This window comes from Peromyscus maniculatus, chromosome 10, assembly GCF_049852395.1.
Source record: "Peromyscus maniculatus bairdii isolate BWxNUB_F1_BW_parent chromosome 10, HU_Pman_BW_mat_3.1, whole genome shotgun sequence".
Taxonomy (NCBI): Eukaryota; Metazoa; Chordata; class Mammalia; order Rodentia; family Cricetidae; genus Peromyscus; species Peromyscus maniculatus.
Genome location: NC_134861.1, coordinates 76836307 through 76861850, shown reverse-complemented (window position 1 = coordinate 76861850; position 25544 = coordinate 76836307). Strand labels below are relative to the sequence as shown.

General features: G+C 34.1%; 1 protein-coding gene and 1 non-coding gene across 25 annotated transcripts in view; both read right to left on the bottom strand.

The window, feature by feature from the left end:
• Positions 1–25544, bottom strand: part of Adgrl3 (adhesion G protein-coupled receptor L3) — a 747948-nt gene that overhangs the window by 58939 nt on the left and 663465 nt on the right. For 16 of the 24 annotated variants that reach the window (XM_076546498.1, XM_076546503.1, XM_042257561.2 and 13 more), the window contains 3 exons: positions 10330–10356; positions 7697–7865; positions 3487–3612 (listed from right to left, as the gene is read on the bottom strand). In XM_076546498.1, the coding sequence (XP_076402613.1) occupies positions 3487–3612; positions 7697–7865; positions 10330–10356 (322 nt within the window). The remainder of the gene's footprint in view (positions 1–3486; positions 3613–7696; positions 7866–10329; positions 10357–25544) is intronic. The other 8 variants (XM_076546504.1, XM_076546501.1, XM_076546494.1 and 5 more) reach the window with 1 other exon arrangement.
• LOC121821008 (5S ribosomal RNA) lies at positions 24388–24506 on the bottom strand. The gene has a single exon (XR_006061719.1). It is a non-coding gene; the product is annotated as a 5S ribosomal RNA (ribosomal RNA).

Here is a 25544-nt window from a genome sequence, read left to right as displayed (position 1 = left end):
GTCTGTAAATAAATTCTTGTCTATCAACATGAGAATTAAAGTTCTAAAATATAAGGGAAGTTATCTTTCAACCATTTTATCTTCAGAGTTTCAAAGATTTATTGCATTATACAGGATGCACTCTATTCTAAATTCAAAAATAAAATACATAGTAATTACTATTTTAGTGGCTCTCTGATGTAATATTTGTATTCCTATGGCACATTTTTTTTCTTTTATAATGGTGAAAAATTAACATTTTCTTACAAAAAGTCACAATTAATATTGAAACATATTTACTTGCTTTCAAAAGGACTTTTGAGATTAGTATTCATTTTATGGGAGTTTTGCTTGTATGAATGTCTGTGCACCATACATATGCAGTGTCTGTGGAGGCCAGTAAAGGAAATCAGATACCTGGGAGCTGGAGTTACAGATGGCCGTAGATGCCATGTGGGTGCTGGGAATCAAACCCAGAGGAGCAGTGAGCACTCCTAACCCCTGAGCCATCTCTCCATCCACTAGACATTTGTTTTACTCAGACAGAATGTAAGCACCTATCACTTAGGTAGGATCATATTGTCACAACTAACAACAATAAGCATTATATGATGTATAAAACTAATATAAACTACATTATAAACTGGAAAGGTGAAGAAAACATCCAAGTTATAATATATGTGACATTCTACCCTGTGAAAGGGACAAGAATAAGTCACAGCACCTACCAATTTATTGAACATCTCTTATTATTAAAAATGTTTTGTGTGCTTAATCATGACAGCCTAAGAAACTACTACTATTGCTACCATTTTATACATGGGAAAACTGTGTAAATCAGATTAAAACTTGGTTCTGACTAAAAGAAAAGTTAAATCCTATAATCCTAGCTCTTGTACAGCTGAGGAAATAGGTTCTCAATTTGTGGACCACATAATGAGACTCTATATAATAAAAGCAAAAGAACAATAAGAAAAACTCATTTTTTTAAGCCATGACTAGTAAATGGTAAGACTAGGGAACCGTAGTGTTGGTTCACTTTCATTAAGGTTATTGAACTGCATTGCTTATTTCATTCTCCAAAGACACTGTCAAGTATCACATCAGTCTGCTGTAACTCAACTGAAATTCTTCAACATTATACTTTCATAGTGATATTTGTCAATAAAAGTGACCATGGGGTGATACGTAATGAGCTAGTCATGTGGAATGCAGGCTGAGTCCAACCAGGCCGGCCAATATGCAGACTCTCAGCCATTTTAATTCAAAAGCTGTTGAAACTGTTAGTAGAAAAAGAGGGAGGGGCAGAAGTTATTCTGTAGTAATAAAGTCACTGTTCACAAGAGGAGGATGTTGCCTGAAGCATCATCCTGATTTGCCCTGATTCTTAAGTTCATATTCACGTGTCTGATGTACAGACTGAAAACTCTAAACTCATGAATCTCTGTCCACCTGAGTGAATACATCTTTCAAGCCCTAATTTGTTACACTGAAACCTCAGAAAGTTATGAAAATAACAGATTACATTTGAAGTGTTAATGATTACACAATATGTTTGGACTAAGTTTTATGACTTGTGGTTATTAAGATATTTAAGATAGTCAGATACATTGTGAAAGTTAGAGGGTACTTGTCAAAATTTAGTGCATTATACTAGACTAATATTAGGCTTATGGTTTCATTTGCAAAATAAAAGTCCATTAAGTTTGAAGATAGTGTTTATGATCAACTTTGATTTATGAGTTCCACACTAGCTAGGTCTTTAAATCTATAGTCAGTTGATATGGTTAAAATAACCAGATGTGAGTGGGTTGTGGAGGCATATGCCTTTGATCCCAGAACTCAAGAAGTAGAGGCAGGTGGATCTCTATGAGCTCGAGGCCAGCCTGGTCTATAGAGTAAGTTCCAGGTCAGGCTCCAAAGCTATACAGAGAAACCCTCTCTCAAAAAACCAAAACCCAAACCAAAAACAACAAAAAAACAAAACAAAACAAAAAAAACCAGATATGTTTCCTTTGGAAATAAATTATTACAGGCAAAAGGAATTGATTTTGTTAAGATATAAAAAGAAGTTTGTATAAACTTAATTTATTAAGCTTTATCAACAAATCCAATGATAAAGACATTTACTGGAATTGTAGATTGGAGGTACACTATTTGCCCATCATGTGCAACAGTCTTGGTTTGACATATACAATTACAAAAAATAAAAGAAGAAAAGTGAACTCTTCATTTAAACTGTACTTATCTACTTAATTTAAGCCTTCCTCAGAACAATCTAGACATTATCATATTTGCTATTAAACCACAAAGATTAGCCTGCCAGTCCTAATACAAATTCACTCATGACCCACACTGTCCTACACTGTGGTCTTGGAAAATGGCAAACACTTTATCTAAGAGCTTATAAAATGTCCTTAGCCCGGGACAATTTAGCCATGTTTCCTACTCGACTTGGGGGAATGCCATAGAACTTGGATACCAAAGATGGTTTGGTGTTGTTCTTACATGCACTGGATCATTTGGTCTTCAAACATATAACATTGTGTGAAGTATAATTCTTTTCCTCAACATGTCATTTTCTTTTTGCAATTTTTTTCTCTTACATTTTTGCTTCATTTATATGGGTGTTTTGGTTGCATATACACATGTATACCACATGTGTACAGTAACTGCAGGGGCCAGAATAGGGTTTTAGATCCCTTGGGACTGTGAACCACATGTAGGTGCTAGGAATCAAACCTGGGGTGTTCTGGAAAAGCAGTTAGTGCTCTTAACAGGTAAGCCATCTTTCCATTCCCACATATCATTTATAGTATGTAACTTTTTACAGTTATGTAACTGAGAATTATTATGTACATTCAAATGTCTAAGACATTTGTGGATCATAAGTATAAAATATAACTTTGTATAAATTTCAGCTCTAGTGGCAAATTTCTTTCTCTGTTTGCTGTAACCATTCTTATGTCAATAGTAACTATGTGAATTTAGACTGTACATTTCACAATCCACACATTTTTTAACTTTAATTTTTCCTTTGAGAATTCCATGCATGCACACAATGTATTTTGATTAGATATGTTCTCTACTCCAACTTCTCGTAGACCTCCCACAATGCTCCCTTCCCAACTTCATATCCTCTTGTTGTTGTCTGTCTGTTTGTTTTCCTTATGATCCCCTGAGTCTAATTAGTATTGCCCATCACTCAAATGTGTGTTGAACTATTTAATGTAGCATGGCAGCATATGAGAGTCCCCATCTTTGAAGAACACCGACTTTCTCTTCCCCACCAGTCATATCTGGGGATGGCTCTGAATTCGGAAAAGGGGTCTTATAAGCCCCACCCATATTTTGTATTTTCCGTAATTTTTAAATAAGTTTTGTTCCTCCTGTTTCCTTACATTCACACCAAAACCAAACTCTTGATGTGGCAAACACATGGGATGGGGTGACCAGAAACCGACAAACGGAAAGATCATTTCAGTTCAAGGAGCCGGTTGCATTTACCTGGGAGCCTGTGGAGTACCGTCCTGGAGTTCGAGAACCAGATGTTTTCCCTGAGCCAATCGAACTCTCCGTGCTTTTGCCACTACAGCAATGCGTGCGCAAGCACTTCCCATACTCTTTCCGTACCTAGCCAATGAGATGTTAACTTCTATTAGAGTGTCATCCATTTCAGCTAAGAAGTAAGGTATAACGTGTACATGAGCTTTTATTTTCAAGAACATAATTACTTCCTAACTCCACAGAAACTAAAATTGTGGATCATCTATTTCCAGTACAAAATAGTAAAAATCATGTTGTCAAGCTTAAATTTCATGCTACTGTAACCTTTGTAAATATACATACTGTATCAGTAACACCCAGTGGTATTACCCCCATAATTCAAAGACCAAATATTTGAAACTTTCAAGACACTGTTTTTAGCTTTAACTTTAGAGCATGACCTATTGGTTCAACAGTATTTTAACTGATGTTCTTTAGATAAAAATCATTGAGAAAGTTGCAAAGAGTGAGGTAGAGAATCCAAGAGAACAAAGAGAAGAAAATGATTTAATATTTAAAGACAGGAAAGGGAACTGTACTAGGCTAAGCATGTCATTTAAATCTATATCTCTTGTTCGTTTTTCTTCTAAGCCTGAAAATTGAAGACTTAGTGTAAAATTTTGAAATATTTTAACATACTTCCCTAAAATTGTTCTCAATAATTACACATAAATATAGTTACTTTAAAAAAAAAACAGCCCTGAGGAATAAATTCTTAATCCGTCAAAGTATTGAGGAAATAAAGATGAACATCTCCGCTTCCTGACTGAGGACCTGGCATGGCAGGTGTCTTACACTCCCCAAACATACATCATGCCCTCACTTCAGTGAAATCCTGTACCATCTCAAAATGTGAGCCCAAATAAATGCTTCTTCCTTAAGTTGCTTTTGCCAGTTATTTCATCACAGTAAGGAAATAAATTACTTAGTACCAATAGTAGAAGGTAAGGACACAGCTTAGAAGTAGAACACTTACTTAGTATGAACCTAGCATCCCTACTCATACATAAAGAACGGGGACAGAGAAACAGAGTAGAATTAAACATCAATGAAGAATGCCCTGGTGGGCATGGGTGGTGGAAACCAAATAAGACTTATCAAAGATAACTATGAGATAGAACTGAAAAGAAAGTTTAGAATTATTGTATTTACAAGATAAAGTTGAGAAAAGATAAGGGACAAGAGAGAAGGTGGCATCCTTTTCTAACAGTATCGACAAGTGAAGAGCATATTATTAGGATAGTTATTAAATAATCAATAGAATATCTGCTTGGTATTGATTATTCTTAAAATAATGTGGCAATAATTTGATTACAATTTAGGAAGCCTTAAAATAATCCTTAATCAAAGATACATGTGATTGAATAGTTTGAAAATTTGTATTAAAAATTGGAAGCATCTTTAGGAACTTTAATGTCTTTTAATCTCACTTTCTTTGTCTGGTGTACCCAGCCAATGATTGTGTTTCCTTAATCCAGAGTGATTTTTGACTGGAACAAATATTGTGGTAGAAGAAAAAAGAAAAGAGAGAAATTTGAAGGTGCATTTTTCTTCCAGTTACCAAAGAAATACTACTAGATAAGCCAAAGGAGTTCATTGTGAACTATTTGCATTTTACAACAAAGATTGAATATTCTGCATTGATTTTATAAAGGACCAGAAAATCTAGATATATGGTAATGCCAATCTCCATGCCAGCTGCATTGCTACAGGATTCAATGTGCTAATTCTCTTTTGCGCTCATATAATTTAAAATGTTCAGCATATGTCTTAATGAAAAAGATTAACTTGAGCCATGTCCATAGAGTATCTGATCTACTTCACATGATATGATATCGGATAATGCTAGCTGATTTCAGTGCGATGTCTAGAATATTGAGGACAGAAAAAAAAATAGGCCTTACTTATAGAATATTTTTCCATACTCTCAAGTAAGAATAAATAAATAAATAAGTAATGAATAACTGAATTCATAAAAAAGGCAACAGTGACCATTGTAGCCAGTGGAAGTATTATTGATAGACCATACAACCCATACTGGAAAATAAATTTCTACTCAAAAGGTTTAATTTCTATTTGCGAGTTCAATCAATCAACAAGTAACCTTATAAAATATAAAATCTTCAAAGTGAATAGCATATATTTAGCCACAATATATAAGCAATTGTTAAGAGCAAAGTTGTATTAGTGAAATTTAATCAGAAAGCTTTTAAAGATAATTCTGCAATGACAAAGCCAAATATTTGACTATTTCTGCAATTAAATTTTTATATTTGCTGATGCTGAGGCATGTTCTTGACAATAAAAATGCCACCTTTATTCTTTTAATACAAAGAGAAATGATTATTATTTATTATAAACATAAAGATATATTCTCAATCATGGCTTAGTAAATATATCCTTTAAGTGCCCTTATAGTCAATACATTAGTGTGATTTGTCCCCTGCAAAGTTCATCTGTTGGAAACTTAATCCCCAAATTAACATGTTAATAGTATCAGAGGCAGAGTCTCTGGGAGGTTATTAAGATTAGATGAGATCCTGGGGTGGCAGTACAGGAAGACCTCCCTGCTAGCTGCTTGGTCTAGCTTGCCATAGGATGGAGACCACACAAGTCTAGAACTTCAACAGGGCCTTCTCCGTCTCCAGAGGGTGAGATAAAGTTCAATCCTTTATAATTACCCAGCCCTTTCCCTTACTGTTTGCCTTCCTCTTCTTCTTCAAACCCATCAAGTGCAGCTAATTACCATCTGGTGGCCATACCCAGGTGCTCTACTTCTGGGTACACAAGCTAAAAGTTAAACTGTCTTTCCCACTGCCCCAAGAAGTTTAGCTGGTACTTTCTGTTTTATGTCCTGTTTTATGGAAAGTGAATATAAGTGATACAAGCCACATCCAGATGGTTTTCACAAGGTTCTCTTTCATTCCCAGGTTATCTGCATGATGTCATCAACCATGATGACTACGACATTATGTGCTGGATACTGGTTAAGCCTTTATCAAGCTTGTGTCTTTATGGGGTATTTCATTTATTGGGTCACTGAGTGAAAATAAACATATGGTGAGTTGAGCTACTGACATTTTGGGGATATCATTTGACAGACTTCATCCATCCAATGGTAGCCAGTCTTTGTGGTGAATTTGACTCTATCATCATAAAACTCATCCACTCTAATATGTGTTATCCAATTTAGGAGTCTGACTGATGGTTATTAATCTATACTGCATTTGTGACCATAGGAAAACATTGTGGACATTTACCAGGTAAAAGTGAAACACAATAAAAATCTGTCTTATTCTTGCCCACTTGTCCACCTTAATAAGTTGTCATGAATCTTAAGGTCTGTTTTGGACAGTACTTTGGTTTTTAGTCTTGAATAAAGAAATCTTAGAGATAGAGATAATTAGTTCTCATTTTTCCTGTTTACCAAAACAAAATTAAAGTCTTAGTATTATTTTCTGACATTAAAATATTTGCCACTTCATTTTGAAAGCCATTTCTTTAAATATTTCATACTTATTTTCATTACTTCCATGTCACATATGAGAAAACTTGGATATGAGTAGGTTAATTAACTTGCTGAAAATCAGAGAACTTTTTAAATGGAGGTCTTAAGACTGAAACCCAGGCAATCTGGCTAAGGCTCCATGTAATAAAACCTATAGAGACATTTTTAATAGAGTTGAAAAGTATCAGAATGGAAATTCAATCTTATGGTTTAAAAAATATGAACCAAGATACTTAATTACTAAAACTGGCTTTTTAGATAAATTATTTTATTCCTTTATCAATACAGAAAATCAGAAAATTAGCCCATTCCATGATTTACATTGAGAAGTTACTCTCTAAAACACAACTTCCATTTTTCTCCCCATGGATATACAAACAAGTCTGTAAGAAAACACTTTTTTTGAGCATTGTACAAATAACAAAATATGGTTTTATTAACCTGAACACCCTTTCTAACTATTATATTTTTACTTTGCATATATGTTGTCATTACTAGTATAAAAATAAATGAAGTAATGTGTTACATTTGATTTTTGAGAAAGTTGAGTAATATCTTTCATTAAAACAACAACAACAACAAAGAATGCTATATGTGTATAGGGACTGCATCCTTTACCATCATGAAATATTGGCCATTTGATCTTGAAAAACTGTAGCTTACCTTCTTCTGTAGGACACAGTGGAAAATGAATATAAACATTCCCTGTAGAGAATTGAAAATGGTGAAGAGATACGCCATGATGACTGTGCTTTCATTAATATACATGAGTCCAAAGGCCCAGGTCAATCCTAACAGGCAGAGAAGAGCTATTGCACCTATCACCCATGACCTGCGGAGAGAGGAGAAAATTCAGAGTTATCAAGTAATTAGTCCTGAGTTAATATAACCATGTCCTATCAATGATACTGACACTGAAAAAAAAAGTTATGGTAAGTTTTAATGACAGAAAATGAGAGACAAGTGGCATGTATAAGTGCTTTAAGATTTTAATGAGACTAGAAGTTATCAAGCTTGGGTGATATACATGGATGAAAATGTTATGAACACAGAAATTCATTTAAGCAAAAGCAGATTTGTGCCATAAATTATTCATGTCTTTGCAATACATATGCAAATGGTATGGATATGTAATTATGGTGCATGGGAAAGGAGAAAAAGTCTTAAAAGTTACATTAGTCTTCACCAGCCTCCTTTGTATATTTGCTGGGTGCATTCAGTCCTTAATGCTTCATCTAATATGTTTGTACCGCATTTTTCCAAATTTCCTTTTCTCCCTATTAAAAATTATTATACTTGTTGGCAAAAACTAACTCTGACTAGAAGGAACCAGTATTTGAAGCACATATTTAAAGATGAACAGGCCCATTTATCCAATTCTACAGACATGTAGTGCAAATGCAGCAAAAGAAAAAGTTCCCCTCTAACTCTACCAGTAACAACCTTCTAGCTTTTGGGTGCTATCTTGTTGATTATGTTGGACTAGGTTTTTCAAAATCAGGCCTTTAACCTCTTGATAGGCCTAGGATGTCTTCATCTCTCAGAAGCATCTACAGACTGGGCAGAGGATGAAGCTGAGAATGCGGATGGAGTGGTATGAATGGAGTAGTGTAGCAGGAAAGGTGAACTGTCGTCACCTTTACTCCATTTGCTGGGTTTCCTCCAAAGCTGTCATGTTTAATGGTCATAAGTGGGTGACAGAGGTTCACATATTTGTTATCATGCTACACACTTACTATGAACACAAAATGAACTTTTTTGATAAATGGGGCTCTAGTAACTGAAAATGGAATCCTTCTTAACTTTGGAAGTAGAAGGGGAAATAGGACTCAAAGCATCCAAGATGCCTACACATTCACAGGCCCATAGCTTACTGTCCCAGAATCCCTTCTTTGAACACATCAAGCTAACATTTCTATTCAGTACCCTATTATTTTTCATTTTTCTGGTCCAAGGAGGAAATATTTGGGGGAATTGATTCTTTTCAAAGAGAAGAGGAAAAACTACATAATTCACCATAATCTGAATTCAATCATTTTGTTTTTTTTTTTTAAATATTTTAAGATATGGTCTCAGAGGCTTATTGAAACTGATTATAAATATTGTTATAAGTCTTCAACACAATCAGGCATTATATTTCAGTTTTAAATGTCAGGTCCGTTATAAAGCTTCCAGACTATTGAATAAAGGAGGTTTGCTCTTGCATTTGGCACATTTGCTTATATGAATTAGAAAACATCTTAAATGTTAATATTTATTTCAAAACTGAATTCCAAAATATGGAAACATACAAACAATAGCTTTCTGATCCTTACAGATATCCAAAAAAGAAAAAATGGAAAGAATCACCGTTAAATAAAGGGAAAGTGTCTACTTAGATTTAGAAACCAAAAGATGGCACAAAATACTGACGTCAGCCATTATCCAGTAGAAAACATACAATGGATCCAAGGGTTAAATGGTCTAGAACTGTAGTGAGCTCTAATTTCCAAAGAAGGAAATAAGCAAAAGCATGAAGAAGAAAGTGTGATGGGATTGGGGAATGGAAACAAAGGACTCTTCACCAGAAGAACAAACTGAACGTCTACAGCAAGGTAGCCCACAGGTGGCCAATCGGAGTTGATTCTTGCAGGACATGTAAATTTTGAAATTTAGGCAAATACCCAATTGTTACCATTATCTCTCCATTTGTTAGGCTGGTCCAGACTTGTAAATTCGTTTCAAAAATTTCAATGTATTCATAAGCAATTCGATTATCCATCACGATACAGGTGTCCAATTTCAAAGGGAAAAGTTTACATATGTAAAATTTAAAGGGCCTTTCCCCACTGTTATAGTTAATAAAGGAAATCATTAATGCTAATTGCAACTGGGTAGTTTCTTATCCATGAAATCATTTTAAAGATCCCCTACTAAGTCAGAAAACAATTTAAGACGAATGATACCTGAATGCACAACAGAAATTTGGACATGCGCAGCAAAGAAGAACACATCCCAGTTTGAGGAGCTCCCCATGAGAGAGACACAAGTCTGTACCACAGAAAAGTGCTGTTACTGCGGCACTGAACTCAAGTGATAGCCCATTAACAGAGGTGACATAGAATTCTTGTTCCTTTCTGGCAGTACACCTGCAGGACTCTGCATGTAAGTTGTACGCCAGTGTTTCCTGCACAGTTTGCTCTTCTGCCTCAATGTGAATGACAGAAGCTCTAGAGATCTCTCAGTACTGATCTGACAGCTGGTTCATGGGACCACACTGATAAATGCAATTTATCAGCCATTCAGGTCATTCTTACTTGATGAAGGGTCTGTTATCCTCATAGCTAAAGAATGCATAGACATAAAGACAAGAACACCAACATTAGCATTTTATGATAAAGAATTTCATGTGAAAAAAATATCCTCCTACTTTCTTCACCAAAGGCCTTTATTTCCCACCTCCCTAAAAGGTATCATAACCTTCCCTTTATATCCAGGAGGTAAATCCTAACATGACCATGAGAACTTAAATACCAGGGAAGAAAATCAATTTTACAATACTGCAATATCCCATATGAGACTCAGCAATTCCATTTTTTCATCATGTGCTCACATTACTTGTGACTTGACAGAGACATTTATTTCTTAGAGATCACATTTCTCTAGAGAATGAGAAATTTTATGAGCAATCTGAAAAAAGGCTTGGGGGCATGCTTAAAATGATAGATGTCATGTCACTTAAAGGTATCCCTTATTCTGTAATATTAGTGCATAAGATGACTTAATTATGGACAATATGCCTCTAAGTAATTTTAACATAGAGGTTATGATTAACCTGAGTTAAATCTGATCATTACAGCTCTTTTTTCTTTTTTCTTGCCAGAAGCAATATATTTTCCTGCATTATGAATACACAAATAATGTTCTCAGAAAGGCCCATCTGTGATGAATTTTGAATAAAGAGAACCACTGATAAAAACTCACTCTCTAGAATGATGAGACAGTAAATATTGAAATGAGATGGAATAAGAGTCTGGTATGTGAAGCCTTCTTGCCTCAGGTTTACATACATCCCAGCTCAATCATTTACTACATTTACTACATACATATGATGGTAGGCAAAAGCTAATTAACTTGTGGTTGTATCAGTTTATGCATCTATAAAGTGGTCAAAATTAGAATATAAGTATTATCTATATTATTCTTGTAAAAATGAGTTTTAATCTGAGCAATAAAATATTTTTAATATTATAGAATGTCTAGAGCTTTAAACTGAAAAAATAAGGTTAATATAAAACTTCTTATCCAAAGGAGAAAATACTCAATATATAAATATCGAGTAATTAAATGCCTGATAAGATATTTAGGAAGTAGTATGATGTGGGGAAAGAGATGTGACTGAAATAAATCAGTAGATGGAGCAAGGAGTGAATGGAATTATGTACTCCATGTGGTGAGTGCTAATCACAACTGGCAGCTTAAATTTATCAAAACAGAACAATGTTTATATTTCCATTTCTTAGGCACACCAGTCATAATGCAAATGATCCAAAACCTCACACAGGTGGTACATATGAATCTAGATGATACAGTTCTAGAAAATGCCACCATCACAGAAAAGTTCTATTGGATAATGCTGAATCTGGACAGTTTAAGAACATTTTAGGCCAATAAACATAATTGCAAGAGTTGTTTGAATTGTGCCATAAAATGTGAAGACAGAAGAATGTTTAGCAATTGTTTGCTTCCTATAATGTACTCAGGTAGAAAATCGTGTATTTATTATATGTTATAAAACAAAATGGTAATGTTTACAGTTATATTCATCCCTGTTGCATCAGTATATTCTATCTGTGAGATAGATATAGGATTGGAATTCTATTCTACTGTAAGTAGTCAAGAAAAGTATCAAGCAGATAGATACAGTGGTTCGCATATAGTCACAGGCAAAAACACCTTACAATATCGTATCAAGGTTTACAAATACTTTAATAATTAAAATAGGCAGCTTGCAGTAGGACTACTGATGTGTCAAATATTATTTTGTGTATGAAATGTCACAAGAGAGTAATCAAAAAGGGATTCAGCAATTTCTTCAGCATGTGAGGGACATCAGCTGCTTCACCAAGCAGAATCTGCTAAAACCAGTTTCTCTCAGCTCCTGCAGATGTGTGTTGAGCAATGTTCACTGGGATGTGGACAGAAGTGAGTGTGACATTTCTAGGTCTCACTAATTAAGGGGTTGGATTGGGGCTTCCTCTACTATTTGTTCTTCCCTTTGACTAGAAGAAAGACACAATAGAGCCTCAGATACAGAAGTAAAAGCTTCTTAGTAATGCTGAGTTGACGCATGCGATTTAGACCACCTGCCCCTAGACTCCCAGGAAAAATGATTTAAACCACCGGATTTTGGTATATTTTTGCAGTGGCTTAACTTGTGTAATAATTAACATGTAATTTTTTATCTTTTAGAATTCTAAGCTTAAATTTAACATAAAAATTCTTATAAGACAAAATACTTATAAGACAAAAAGAAACATCTGTTACACCTACAGCACAACATTATAAACACGCAATGATTTTAACCTACGGATCACTTTAGACAGCCTATGTCAGCAAGTTTCAGCATTTGTGGGAGGGGCAGGTCTTACATTAGTTTAGAGAATTTAGGATTATTATCTCTCTCCAAATCCAAACTAACAGGTGACAAAGCTGTTCTCACCACAGAAAAGCTATAAATGTTTGATTTCCTTACCTGCATTTTAAAACATATTTATAGACTAGGCTTATAACATTGAATAATTTTCATTTTTATTTTCTGTCATTGATAAACAGTCCCATTATAAGCTGTATGACTAATTTCACTGTAATTTTCTTAAGTTTTTATGGGATTATGAATACTCAGCTTTAAAATGTTCTTGGTGGAAATTAACAGACACTTATAGGTTATCTTTTATTTTATGTTAATTTGTTGAAAGTGAAGTAAAATATATATATATATATATATATATATATATATATATATACACAAACCTATTTTAAAAAGCTTTTCTTTGGCAAAGTTTTCTTTAATTTTATTCTCCATGATACTTAAAATTTTATTTTAATAGTTCTGTAAAATTTACCCAAAAGTTGATATTGAGAATATTTACTTGCCTCTGTCACTTGATAACAATTACATATATATTTTAAAAGAACCACAATCCATATAAAAAGCTATTAAATTATAACTTTATAAACACTTAGCTCAATGTGAATTTTCAAGACAGGTTCCTTAATCAAACATTAACTTAAAACCTAACCAAATTGTGTAATGAGTCACAGTATCAGTATAGATAGATGATTATAGACAGAGACATGAGTAAAGCTAGTTAATTCCAAGGTATTCTCTCTCTTTCTTTAGAAGTTATTCAACTATGCAAATAATTATTTTGGACATATGCTTTTGAGAGAAATTCTACTTGGAAACTAAAGCTATAAAGGTAATAAATTATTTAAAGAGTTAAAAATATCCCCTTCTATTATAGTTTCCTACATATCTTTAGACAGTACTACATAATTTTTATGCCAGGTAAGGGTAAGTGTGAAGAAAGATGGAGTTAGGAGAAATATGTTTGAGGGTTTAGTCCTCACGTACAAAGATCTGATCACTGATAAGTCACAGTAAATAATGGAATAGGAAGTACTCGGGCCAAACTGTAAGCCCATCCACTTGGAGGTCAGAACACTTGGAGTGGTCAGTACCACTCCTCTGGTTGGCTTTTGGGATGGTTGAATGACATGTTTGCTTTATGAAGCCAAAGGGTTGTTGCGATCCTGGCTGGTGTCCTGACATTTCCAGTTTTAAAATACAATTATTGCTCTCCTGACTAACGAAAAAAGACTAACTTCAGCAAAGAAATAAAAATTCTCCTTTCCTTCAATTTTTTTTTTTTTTTTTTAGTGAATGTGATAAAAAATGATGGAGGAAACCTTTTGTATTTTAATATTTATACCATAGTACCATGGAAAATGTTTAATCAGCTGATTAGCTAGGTCTGAATCCCTAGCTTCTCTGTATTTCTTTTTCAAATGTATTTTATGTCAATGGGACAGCCCCACCTGAATTTGTGCTACCAGACTCTAATATCACTTTGTGTACTACTATAGGAAGGTTGATAGGGAAAGATATTTAGAGTTAATTCAGAAGTCTGAGTAAAATAAAGATGATGGTCCTTTTATAATTATACCTTTAAATCACTAAGGATTAAACACATTAAAAATTCTTAGGAAGTATTAAGAGTGTATAATATTAATATCAATAACAATAGTATTAACAAAATTATATTTTAAGTATAGATTTTTATTGTTGTTGAATTATTACTGTCAAAGCTGTATTCCTTACCAAGAAGAGAAAAAAATGAACTGCATCAATAAAACAAATAATTTAAAATTATAAAATAAAAAAATTTATTCCTATGGCTCTCTGTGGCTGCAACAAAATTCAAGAATTAGAAGCAAAACACCAAAAATGGAATCAATTTGCAATTAAGATGAACTAAATAAATCAGAATCAATAAATCCCAAATCAATGACTTAAAAATTTGACCATAATAGTTCTGTAGTTGAATGTTATGTAAAAGTTTATAACTCGTTATCTCCTGATCAAAATAATATATATGTAAGGATCTGTGAATTCCAATAAGGAGAATAAACAATGAAAAATTAAATGATCTTTGGGTACTTCTTTCTTAGTAGCAGTTAGTATTTTCACCTGTCAAATATATGAGCCAATCACATGGTAGGTGACAACAAAATAGATTATGAAATTTGGAGTTCTTCTAGTGGAAATAAATAAGATCACTTATTCCTTGATGCTATTCTCATATTGTTGACATGTGAAAGCTGAAAGCAAGGTCTTCTAAATCAGCCTGCTGAGTCTCAATGCCTTCTAAGTGCATTATCAACTACAACTTTGGGTTAATAACAGAAATTCCCAACAGGTAACAGCACTTTATCTTCAAATACACCTGACTATATACCTTACTTCATGGGGCTGCTGTGTGTGTTGAATGTAAGAGCCCAGAACTTTTGAGCATGTGAATAGCTAAACACTTGGAAAGACACAAATATGAAAGTACAGTGTAATATTTGCTATTACACATATTTTGTGTCCTTATGTTGTGACCCTGTGGACTCTAAAAAGAGGCTGGAGAGAAAACACACACACACGCACACACACACACACACACACACACACACACACACACACACACACACACACACACACACCACTTTACTGGGTCTCCTTTAATTCTTTTCCGGTAATTCAACAGAAGTCCAAGGAGGATACAATAATCATTGACTATTTCTGAGGTGATTTTTTAAAAAGTATTTACATGTAAAAAGGGAAACTACTTAGTTTAGACTTAGCAAATGATATCTTTTCATATTCTAAATTGAAATATTGTTATGTTCAACTTGCTAATGAATGTTGAAAGAGAAACCCAGAATTCCCTGGCAAGTAGTTCATAAAATCCATTGTGCCTCAGTGTTCACAAGTCTACTGGGCTGCTGTGATGGTTCAGTAAATGGAATCAGCACAAAGGAAGGAAAGACATAAAAACCACAAGGGAAATGTTCTTGAAAATTTTTAACAGGTGCACTATAAACTTGGACTCATCTCTTTTTTATATTTATGGCTTAAAAAGAATTGAATCCTTGAACTAGAAAGCTCAAATAAATTACAGTGTATCTATATAAAGACAAAATTATATTTCTAAATGTTTTATCATATACTGCATTAAAAATGTTCCTTTAGTCAGACATAGTTCAAGAACCATAAAATAGCAGTTACTTGTTATCATTGGTATTTATAAGTAAAGTTTATAGTGCTTCCTTCTTCACTTTTGAGATTATAATATAATTATAACATTTCTCTCTTCTTTTTCCTCCCTTCAAATCCTGTTGACCTCTCCCTGCTCTCCTTCAAACTCATGTTTTTTTACACTTATTGTCATTGCAAGTGTGTGTGTGTGTGTGTGTGTGTGTGTAGCCTGTTGAGTTGTTATAATGTTACATGTGTGTCTCTCCTGCTTCTGGCTTTCTTAGTTGCCCATGGTTATTCACTTGCGGTTGAGGCCTAGTAGTTTTACCCTGTCACAGTGGCGTGTCCATTGATGTTGTCTTTGCTCAGCTCACATCTAGACAGTCATGTCGGTAAGACTTTATGGGCACAGCTTCTGACATTACTAGGAGACACGGTTTCATTGACACTCATCCTCTGGTTCTTCCAGTCAGTCTCTCCCTTTTCTACAATGTGCCCTGAGCCTTAGTTGTGGGAATGTTCTGTAGATAGAGCCATTGGAACTGGGCTCTGTAACGCTGCGTTTTGATTGGTAGTGCCATCTTTGTCACTGCTGGAGGTCCACTTGGTTTTAGCTTTAGTCTGGGTCTTAGAATTGATAAATTCCTGAAAACTGGAGACTCCAGGGCTGATTATATAGGGTTATTGGAATATAAAAAGATGAATTGCCATAAGGTGTTACACACTCTCTGGCTTTTTATTCAACTCAGATGATGTAGAAAACTTTCAAATAATTAAAATGAACAATGAAGTTAATAATTTTCAATGTCCTGAATGTGATTCAGAGGTTGAATTTCTGTTATGATGTTCCCTGAATCATAAGGTATTATCACTTTCATTTTCACAGACCAGAAACAGAAACATTTGTCATATTTCTATAAACAATCAGACATTGATTGTAATAACAAATATAAGGAAAGTATAACCAACTATTTAAAATATATCTTCATTTAGTAATGATTCCTATAAATGGAACTCTTGGATACATGGCCAAAAGCAGGAAGCTGACAAGTTTACCTACTTTTGGACAAGTATTTTTTTCTTTATAAGCCTCAGTTTTTACATGTTAAAATTTGCATACTCTAAATTGTAACAGGGGTATATGAAGATGTTCAATGAATACACAAACACAATCCCATGCTTGGATGATATGAGATGATAATATCTCTGGATGATATGAGAAAGCTAAACTTGATTGATATAAGTGTTCTGAAAGTTTGTACGATAAAGAAATGTATTTCACAATTTAAAAAAAGTACTGAAGTTTTGGTAAGCCACAGTTTATTTATCTACATCATCAGTAAGTTTACTTGGATATGTTAGGGCCAAAAGAATAAAGTGTAGAGGTTTTATCAGTTAGTCAGGATACTGAAGGTTCATCTTGAATATATAAATTCATAATTCATCATATGCTGAAAGATCAAACAAATAAAGAGGTACACAGGGACATGGCTGACCTGAGTTAAAATTTTAAATACACTGGTTCTCCTGACTAAATAACTGTGCATGTAATGCAACTATAATTAAAAGAAGAATACATTCTTAACAATTATTAAAAATGTGAAATCTAAATAAAGTCCTTAAGTAATTAAAGCACTTTTGCCAGAGATGATGAAAATGGACATTCTAATTCTTATCGATAATGAGCAAGTTATGGAAATAAGACAGAAAAGGAAAAGGGGCATGAATTATGGCCATGGGACCAAAAAGAAGCACAGGGCAGCGGTTCCAGGCAGGAGGGTAGCAATGGATTTGGCAGGAAAAGGAGATATTCAGTAAAGCGTTTTTGGAAACTGGGATCACAGTGAGACTTCAAAAGAGAGTAAAAACAAGATGTGATTTATAAAACTCTTAAGATAAATATAATATAATATAGAAAATAAAATGAAACAGAGAAAATGGTTTTCATTCCTGCTTTTAAGAATTTCTCTTCAAATTTGTAAAAAAAATATACAATAGAGGAAAAAGTTGATACTTTAATATAATGGCATAGATATATGTATACTCACAGGATAAAGAAAAATTACAGGAAGTTATTTATTATGCCAATCATCTCATTAACATCTCATTAAAAAAGGAATCCAGTAGAAAAAAATGATCTTAATAATTTAGCTATGTAGGGTTTTGATACTAAAGAAATTATTTTTGAAGCATATACTGGTAGAATGAGCAATATTTTATAGACTTTTCTACCACTAATCAAATAATAAGCTATGAAGTCTGAAAGTAAAAACAAACCAAATAAATAAATAAATAATCATAAGACAACTAAAAGTTGAATAAATGCAATGTCAATCACTTTTACAAAGAAAACATACCAGTTTTCAAATTATATTTTGGTATACAAAACAAGTTAACACCTAATAATATAAGTAATTTTGTCAATAAATAGTTTCTTTTTATGCTCCTTTATTTTTCTAATATCATAATTAAATGGCTTAGTTTTAAACTTAGGTCAATCTCTTACAGAAAAGACTTTGGGCTAGCATTTCAAAAAACTGGATTAAAATATCAGCTTCCATGAAGAGATATACAGAGTGTTCTAGAATGCCTACTTTAATAGCACATGAACAAAATAAGAAGTACCAGAGACTTTGATGATAATTCTTTGAAAAACACATAACTATGTAGTGGAATAACTCAACAGCCATTGAGATTTAGCCAAGAGAAAATTTAGATTACCAAATTGCCAAGTGTGGACTGAGAAGCTCAAGATGCCTGCCACCCCACTGTACTGTCTGCACAATTTAATTACAATATGCAGTTTCATAAATAGAATTTAATTTTAGGTCACTATTGACATGTACATTTGGCACTTTTCAAGCACACATAAAAATATGATTTGAAATCAAAGCAAAACTGCTATTGTAAACCACTCTGAAAAAAATAGAAAAATAAGAAAAAACAAATTTTTTATGTCTGCATATTGTTTTTGGTTGGCAGAGGTATTCACTTCAAATATAGAGAAGCTAATATAAAGTTTGAGAAGCCAACTGTGTTCATTAATTTGCCAAACAATGGACCCATAATATGAAAACGAGTCATATATATGTAGATTTATGCACTATGGATCCAAAAGTGAAAGTCCAGCTCTCACCACTCCAATGGCCAATGAAACATTAGCAACTGGAATGTCTTATAAGTTACTTGGGGAGAAATATTTTCAAACATCAAAATATGTTATCTCCAGTTGTCAGCATGTCAACACTAACAACCCACTTACTTAGTATCCAATTTAAAAACCTTAGAGTCTCGCCCCTTTCTCCTAAACTTTCTATATTATCTACAGAGTCTGAAAACTCTAAAATTCTAGCTCCCTGAGGGTTTGGGATTAGAGTTCCATCTGTATTCTGCATGTACAAGAGGCTGGGTTCAACCCCTAGTACACACACATGTGTGTTAAATAAATTAATGGACAATTAAGAATATAGATCATTCATATGTTAAGGCATGCAAGGTACATGATTAAGGTACATGGAGCAAAAATGGTGTTTAATTGCAATTATTTTCAGGCATTTTTTTCACTTTTTCAAAGACATTCACTTTACACTTTTGGGTGAAAATCACAGTTCTATGAGTAGCTAATTTAGATTCAACCTATGAAGCTGATGGCACACTTCCTTTGAAATATAAAAGCCATCTGATCCAAGGCCTATGTAAAGAACAAAGGAGATGCTAATTTTTACATTTTCATTATTAAGAAGACATTTTCCCCTTAGGAAGTTTTTCAGGATTTCTCATATATCCTTAGAAAACCATTGCTGCTCCCATATCTGATATAAACCTAATTATTTGGAGGAAAGAATGAAAAAATAATTTAATCTCAAGGTATAGTGCATAACAGTGTGCCTACAACTATCATCCTTCAAACTGGTTTTCTCAAATGTCAGCTTCCAGCATATGGAGTGGGCTGAATGCATTTATTCATAAAACACAGTTCTTGGGAAGATATGGGAATTTTAATGCATTTTAAACAAAATGCCTCCAAAAAGAGACCATCCTTTTAATACTTCAGAGCACTTGAAATTATAGCTGAAAAAAAAATGCAGGATGTGAAGAGATGTCAATATCACTGCCTGCATGCAAGCATGTGTCAATCTGTGAAAATCTGATGGATTTTCAGCTTTAAATGGGGGCATCCAGGTAATCCATGAATGACTAGGTAATGCTCAAGGAATGTCATAAACAGCTTACACTGAGTCTGGCTGTCAAATGATCCACAGAGGTCTGATGCTGTTTGGACTATTTAATTCTTCACTTCAGTTATTTATGATAATAGCATGGCATGTTATATCACGAAAATAGAGGACAACTGGAAAAAAATTAACAAACCATATGCATATATAGAACTATCTTAAAGAGTGTTTTTTCATATAATGAAGTGCTGTGGGATGGTCTGTATATCAAATTGCTCTGATTGGTCAATAAATAAAACATTGATTGGCCACTGGCCAGGCAGGAAGTAGGTGGGACAAGGAGAGAGGAGAATTCTGGGAAGCGGAAGACTGAGGCAGAGAGACACTGCAGCCACCGCCAGGACAAGCAGCATGTGAAGACGCCGGTAAGCCACCAGCCACATGGCAAGGTATAAATTTATGGAAATGGATTAATTTAAGCTATAAAAACCGTTAGCAAGAAGCCTGCCACGGCCATACAGTTTGTATGCAATATAAGTCTCTGTGTTTACTTGGTTGGGTCTGAGCAGCTGTGGGACTGGCGGGTGAGAGAGATTTGTCCTAACTGTGGGCAAGGCAGAAGAACTCTAGCTACAATGAATAATATAAAACTATTCTTATTTCTAATTCTAAGCATGAATGCATTAGAGAAATATTTGTTTTAAAAGGTAAGAACATATGTAGTGGTTTGTATAAGAATGCCTCTCATAGGCTCATATCTTTTAATACTTGATCTTTCATTGGTGGAACTGTTTGAGAAGGGTAAGGTGATGAGGTCATTTTGGAAGTGATCACTTGGGGTGGGCTTTGATGATTCAAAATAATTTGGTCATGCCTGGGCTCTCCATCTCTCTCTGCCTCCTGGCTGTGGATCAAGATGTAAGTTCTCAGGGATTCCTCTGCTCCACCATCATGGATTCTAACCCTCTGAAGCTGTATGCTCTAAATTTAATGTTTTTTTATAGGTTACCTTGTCAATGGGGTTTTATATTACAGCAATAGAAAAGGAAGGAAGACAACGTATCTTTACTTACGGTAAACTTTTTATAAGATGTAACCCTTTTGAAACAATATTCCTAAGGATTTAAAATTAAGTCTTTTAAAATTTCATATAATTTAATAATTTTGATGGTGACAGGAGCTATGAAAAAATTATATGGAAATATAAGCTATGTTTAAGCTTACAGGCACTATTTTGAGCCTCCCTCTTAAGACCCCAAATCACTGCCTACTTATTTATTCATTCATTTATTTATTTAATCATTCATTCATTTATTTATTATTTATTTGTTCATTTATAGTTTATCTATCTATTTATTTTTATCAGTAACAAATATATAATATGAATATTAATGATGCCAAGTATAGTAGCACCTGCTTTCAATCTCAGGAGCGGAGACAGAGACAAGTGGATCTTTGTTGAGTTTGAGGCCAGTCTGGTCTACACAGAGGTTGAGGCCAGCCAGGCATACATAGTGATACCCTGCCTCAAAATAAGAAGAGAAAAGAAAATGAGGAATGTCCCCAAATATTTTCCTTGAGAAAACTTTGAAGTTTATGAATACTTTTATTAACTGTGACTCTGTACCAGATTTATGTTCTCATAAAGTTCAGACTCTTCATATTATTGCAGTGACTGTAGTATAAAAAATGAGATAATTTTGAAAAGTAGGCTATATATTTATATAGAGGCTATATATATCTTGATATATTAATATGAAGGAAAATATGAGCATTAAAATCTTCCTGTGATATTGTTTTATTTTTCAAGCTTATGGCAATTACCCTTCCCTTTTATAGAATCCAATCTCTCTTCACTCCATGAAGTATTAATAGACTACTGATCAAGCCGAATATAATTCTGACTTAATTGTTCCTATCAACATTTATAAATACAGTACTCAAATAAAGTTTAATAAAATTTACCTTTCTCAAAAGTGCAGTTATTTCAAGTATTGTTAGCCTTTTTCTCTTTGCCCCTGAAGCTTTCAGAAGTTTTCTTGGGGTCCTTTATATATAGCAGGTGTTTTAGCCTGCTGAGGATATATTCTTTTCCCTCTAGAATTACAGAACTTGCTATTTATTAACCAAATGAGCATTTCACTCCCGGAGCCCCCCCCTTTTTTTTTTCCCTAAAAGGCTAAGTTTGTCTTTTAAAAAGAGGATCATATGATGCATAATTTTAATGACACCATATGGTAAATAAAGTCATACAAATTCTAATGAGATTTTAAAAGAAACTGAGCACAGCTTCACTGTTGAAAATACAAAGACTCAGAGGCAGCAGAATTATTTCCACACAGAGTGGATTAAACTAAATAATCGAAGTATGACAGTCACGGTAGTGCGAGTCTAGAGGTGGAGCATCTCAGGAGACCAAGTCACAAGAATCCCTGGAGTCCAGCTGTCTTCATCTAACCTAGGTGAGACCTCAACTCCAATTATTTTAAATGATAATATTCTGCAATGTGCAGCAAATATATTGTGGGTGTTTTTTTTTTTGCACATATGATTATCGTTAATTATGCAAAACTATCCAATAGATATACTTACTTTCTAATCAGAGAAATATTGATTGCAAATTCTTGGTATTACTTGTTAAAGACATATAGCCAACCCTCCCAGAACTGAACACATACTCGCATCCAAATGGGATTGACAGTTAAATAGTTACTACAGTAAACAACACCCACACTGACAACCAGAAATGAAAAAAGGAAAGATGCCCTCAGCACTCAGTTGGATGACTTAAGGAAATCATGAATGGGCAAAGGCAGAAGCCTGTGAACAGAAAGGAAAGCCATAGGCACAGTAAATACACAGAAAGGCTAATTTCTTCATTTTCTCCAAATGGACCCAAAACTTTCATTATTTATTTTGATTTTTCAAAATGATTTGCAATGTTACTTGCTAAGAAACCATTTTACATTTTTTTTATAATAGAACATGGGTGATTAGAGAAGCTGTCAGTTTTTATTTTGAAGGTAAATGTTGGGTATTCCACACTCTTCACAAATTAAAATTTTGTGTTCATCAGCCATACTGTAAGTTAATTGTGGCTGGCGAAAATTCAACAATAGCCTCTCTCTCTCTCTCTCTCTCTCAATCTCTCTCTCTCTCTCTCTCTCTCTCTCTCTCTCTCTCTCTCTCTCTCTCTCTCTCCAGCTGGTGGCACAGGAGGCAAAAATAAAGTCACAGAAGAAACAAGTTAATAGAACCATCACTGAGAGTCTTCAAATGACGAGAGTGACTATAGGAAACGGTGCCAGTGAAATAGAATGAGGAGAAAACACATATCCAGCCCAAAACATGACTGTGTGTGTGTGCAAGTGTGTGAAGTGAACATAGGTCAAACATCATTTGTATTACAAATACACAGTATTAATTTAGTGATTTCTGCTTTAATTTTTTTGAACGAGTGATTAAAAACAAGTGATTAGCTAAAAAGCCAAAGTGAAAAATAAAATGGGACACAAAATAGTATTTATCGAAAGAAGGAATAAAGGAGGAACGGGGGGGGCAATACACAAACTACAATGATAAGAAACTAACAGAATGAAACCACCACATCAATAATTATGGGACTGGACTAGGCCCTCTGGTTAAGTGAGACAGTTGCTGAGCTTGAACTGTATGGGGGCCCCCAGGCAGTGGGATTGAGACTTGTCCCTAGTACATGAGCTGGCTTTTTGGAGCCTAGTGCCTATGATGAGACACTCTGCACAGCCTTGGTGCAAAAGGGAGGTGCTTGGACCTGCCTCAACTGAATGTACCAGGCTCAGCTGACTCCCCATGGGAGACCTTGCCTTGGAGGAGGTGGGAATGAGGGGTGAGTTGGGGGGAAGGCTGGGAGGTGAGAGGAGAGAGGACAGGGGAATCTGTGGTTGGGATGTAAAATGAATAGAAAATCTCTTAATAAAAAATTTAAAAAATAAAAATAAAAAATTGGAATAAATATTTCTACTTGAAAGATTTAGATTTACTAAACTAAGTAAGAAAAAAGATTTAACATACAAGAAACAAACCTTAGTAAGAAGGAACAAGTACATTACAAAGAGTTTAGAAACAAAGCCATCATAGTTAAAATCTCTTGGCTATAATAGTCTGGAAATTGCTTCTGGGATTTCATTTATTCATAGAGGAATAGAGATAAAATCATCTGTATGGTGTGGTTTTTATGATAAATGATGAAACAACTAAAACAACATAAGGAACAATTGAAAATGAGTAATAAATGTTTTATTATTAAAAACTTTAATGTATTTTGAAACTATAATATGATTAAGCACATGTGTGTTTGAGTTTTTTTTTTTTTTTTTTTTTTTTTTTTTTTTTTTTTTTTTTTTTAAATTTTAAGCCTACAGCACCCGGTATTCCCAGGCGGTCTCCCATCCAAGTACTAACCAGGCCCAACCCTGCTTAGCTTCCAAGATCAGACGAGATCGGGCGCGTTCAGGGTAGTATGGCTGTAGACAAGATTTTTTTCTTGATGGACTGTTTATTTTGTCATAAAACAAATCTTCCAGTTTTCAATAATACTTTTGTTTTGCAGCAGCCACACAAAATGTCTTGTGTTCAGTGTTTGAAAGAGAATGTTCTCCACACTTCTATTTCCAACCCTGTCAATTCTTTACAACTACTTCTTACCTACTACAACACAATTCAAGTAAAATGAAATTTCTCCCAGATTTTATAAAGTAATTAAGAGTTTCTTTTCTGGAGATGGATTTATCTTTCTCCCACATATTCTCTTGATCTTCAAAAGATCATCTTTCTGTGTAGAGGAGTGTGAGTAGAAATCCCTCAGTTTAGTAGTCTACTTTGTTTCCATCAGCATAGGACATTACACCAATATAATTTCCTCCATTTTGTCACACTGTGCAAAGCTTAGCCTTCCTGGATTCTTCTGATGCAGCAGAAGAACTGTAAGGCAGTGAACTGTTCCATCATTGCTCTGGATATGGTTCCAGCAATTCCTCAGGTCATATGACTCCCCTTATTTCCTTTCTTACATTCTTAAACTATTGAGGCTTCTTTCCTGTCAGCATAGTCACAGTCACAGCTTTGTTTTAAAGTCACGTGACATATAATTTTAACAACTGGTCTACTCTTACGGAATTTTTTGAAAGCATCATCAAAGGCTTCACATTCCTAGACACACGAGGGTCGGTTATGCTGTATTCATTTTACAGTTGTAAGGAGGGAATCATGACTCAGCAAAGTTAAGTACTCTCCAAATGCTCTAAGCAGTTTTGACGGAATGCAAATCAAAGTATTCTTACTAATGACTTCATTTTGCTTTGTATTATAAAACTTAATGTGATCAATGTCATTAAATATACTCATTAGTTTTGGGGTGTTCTAAACAGTACTTGTTATCGAAAAATATATTTTACAATATGTGACAGCCAGTAGTAAGAACAAGAAATAGATTTAAAGAAATGCCAGATTGCCCAAAGAGTTTATAAAACTACTTTAAAATTACTTGGAGATATGACATTGACTGCAAATT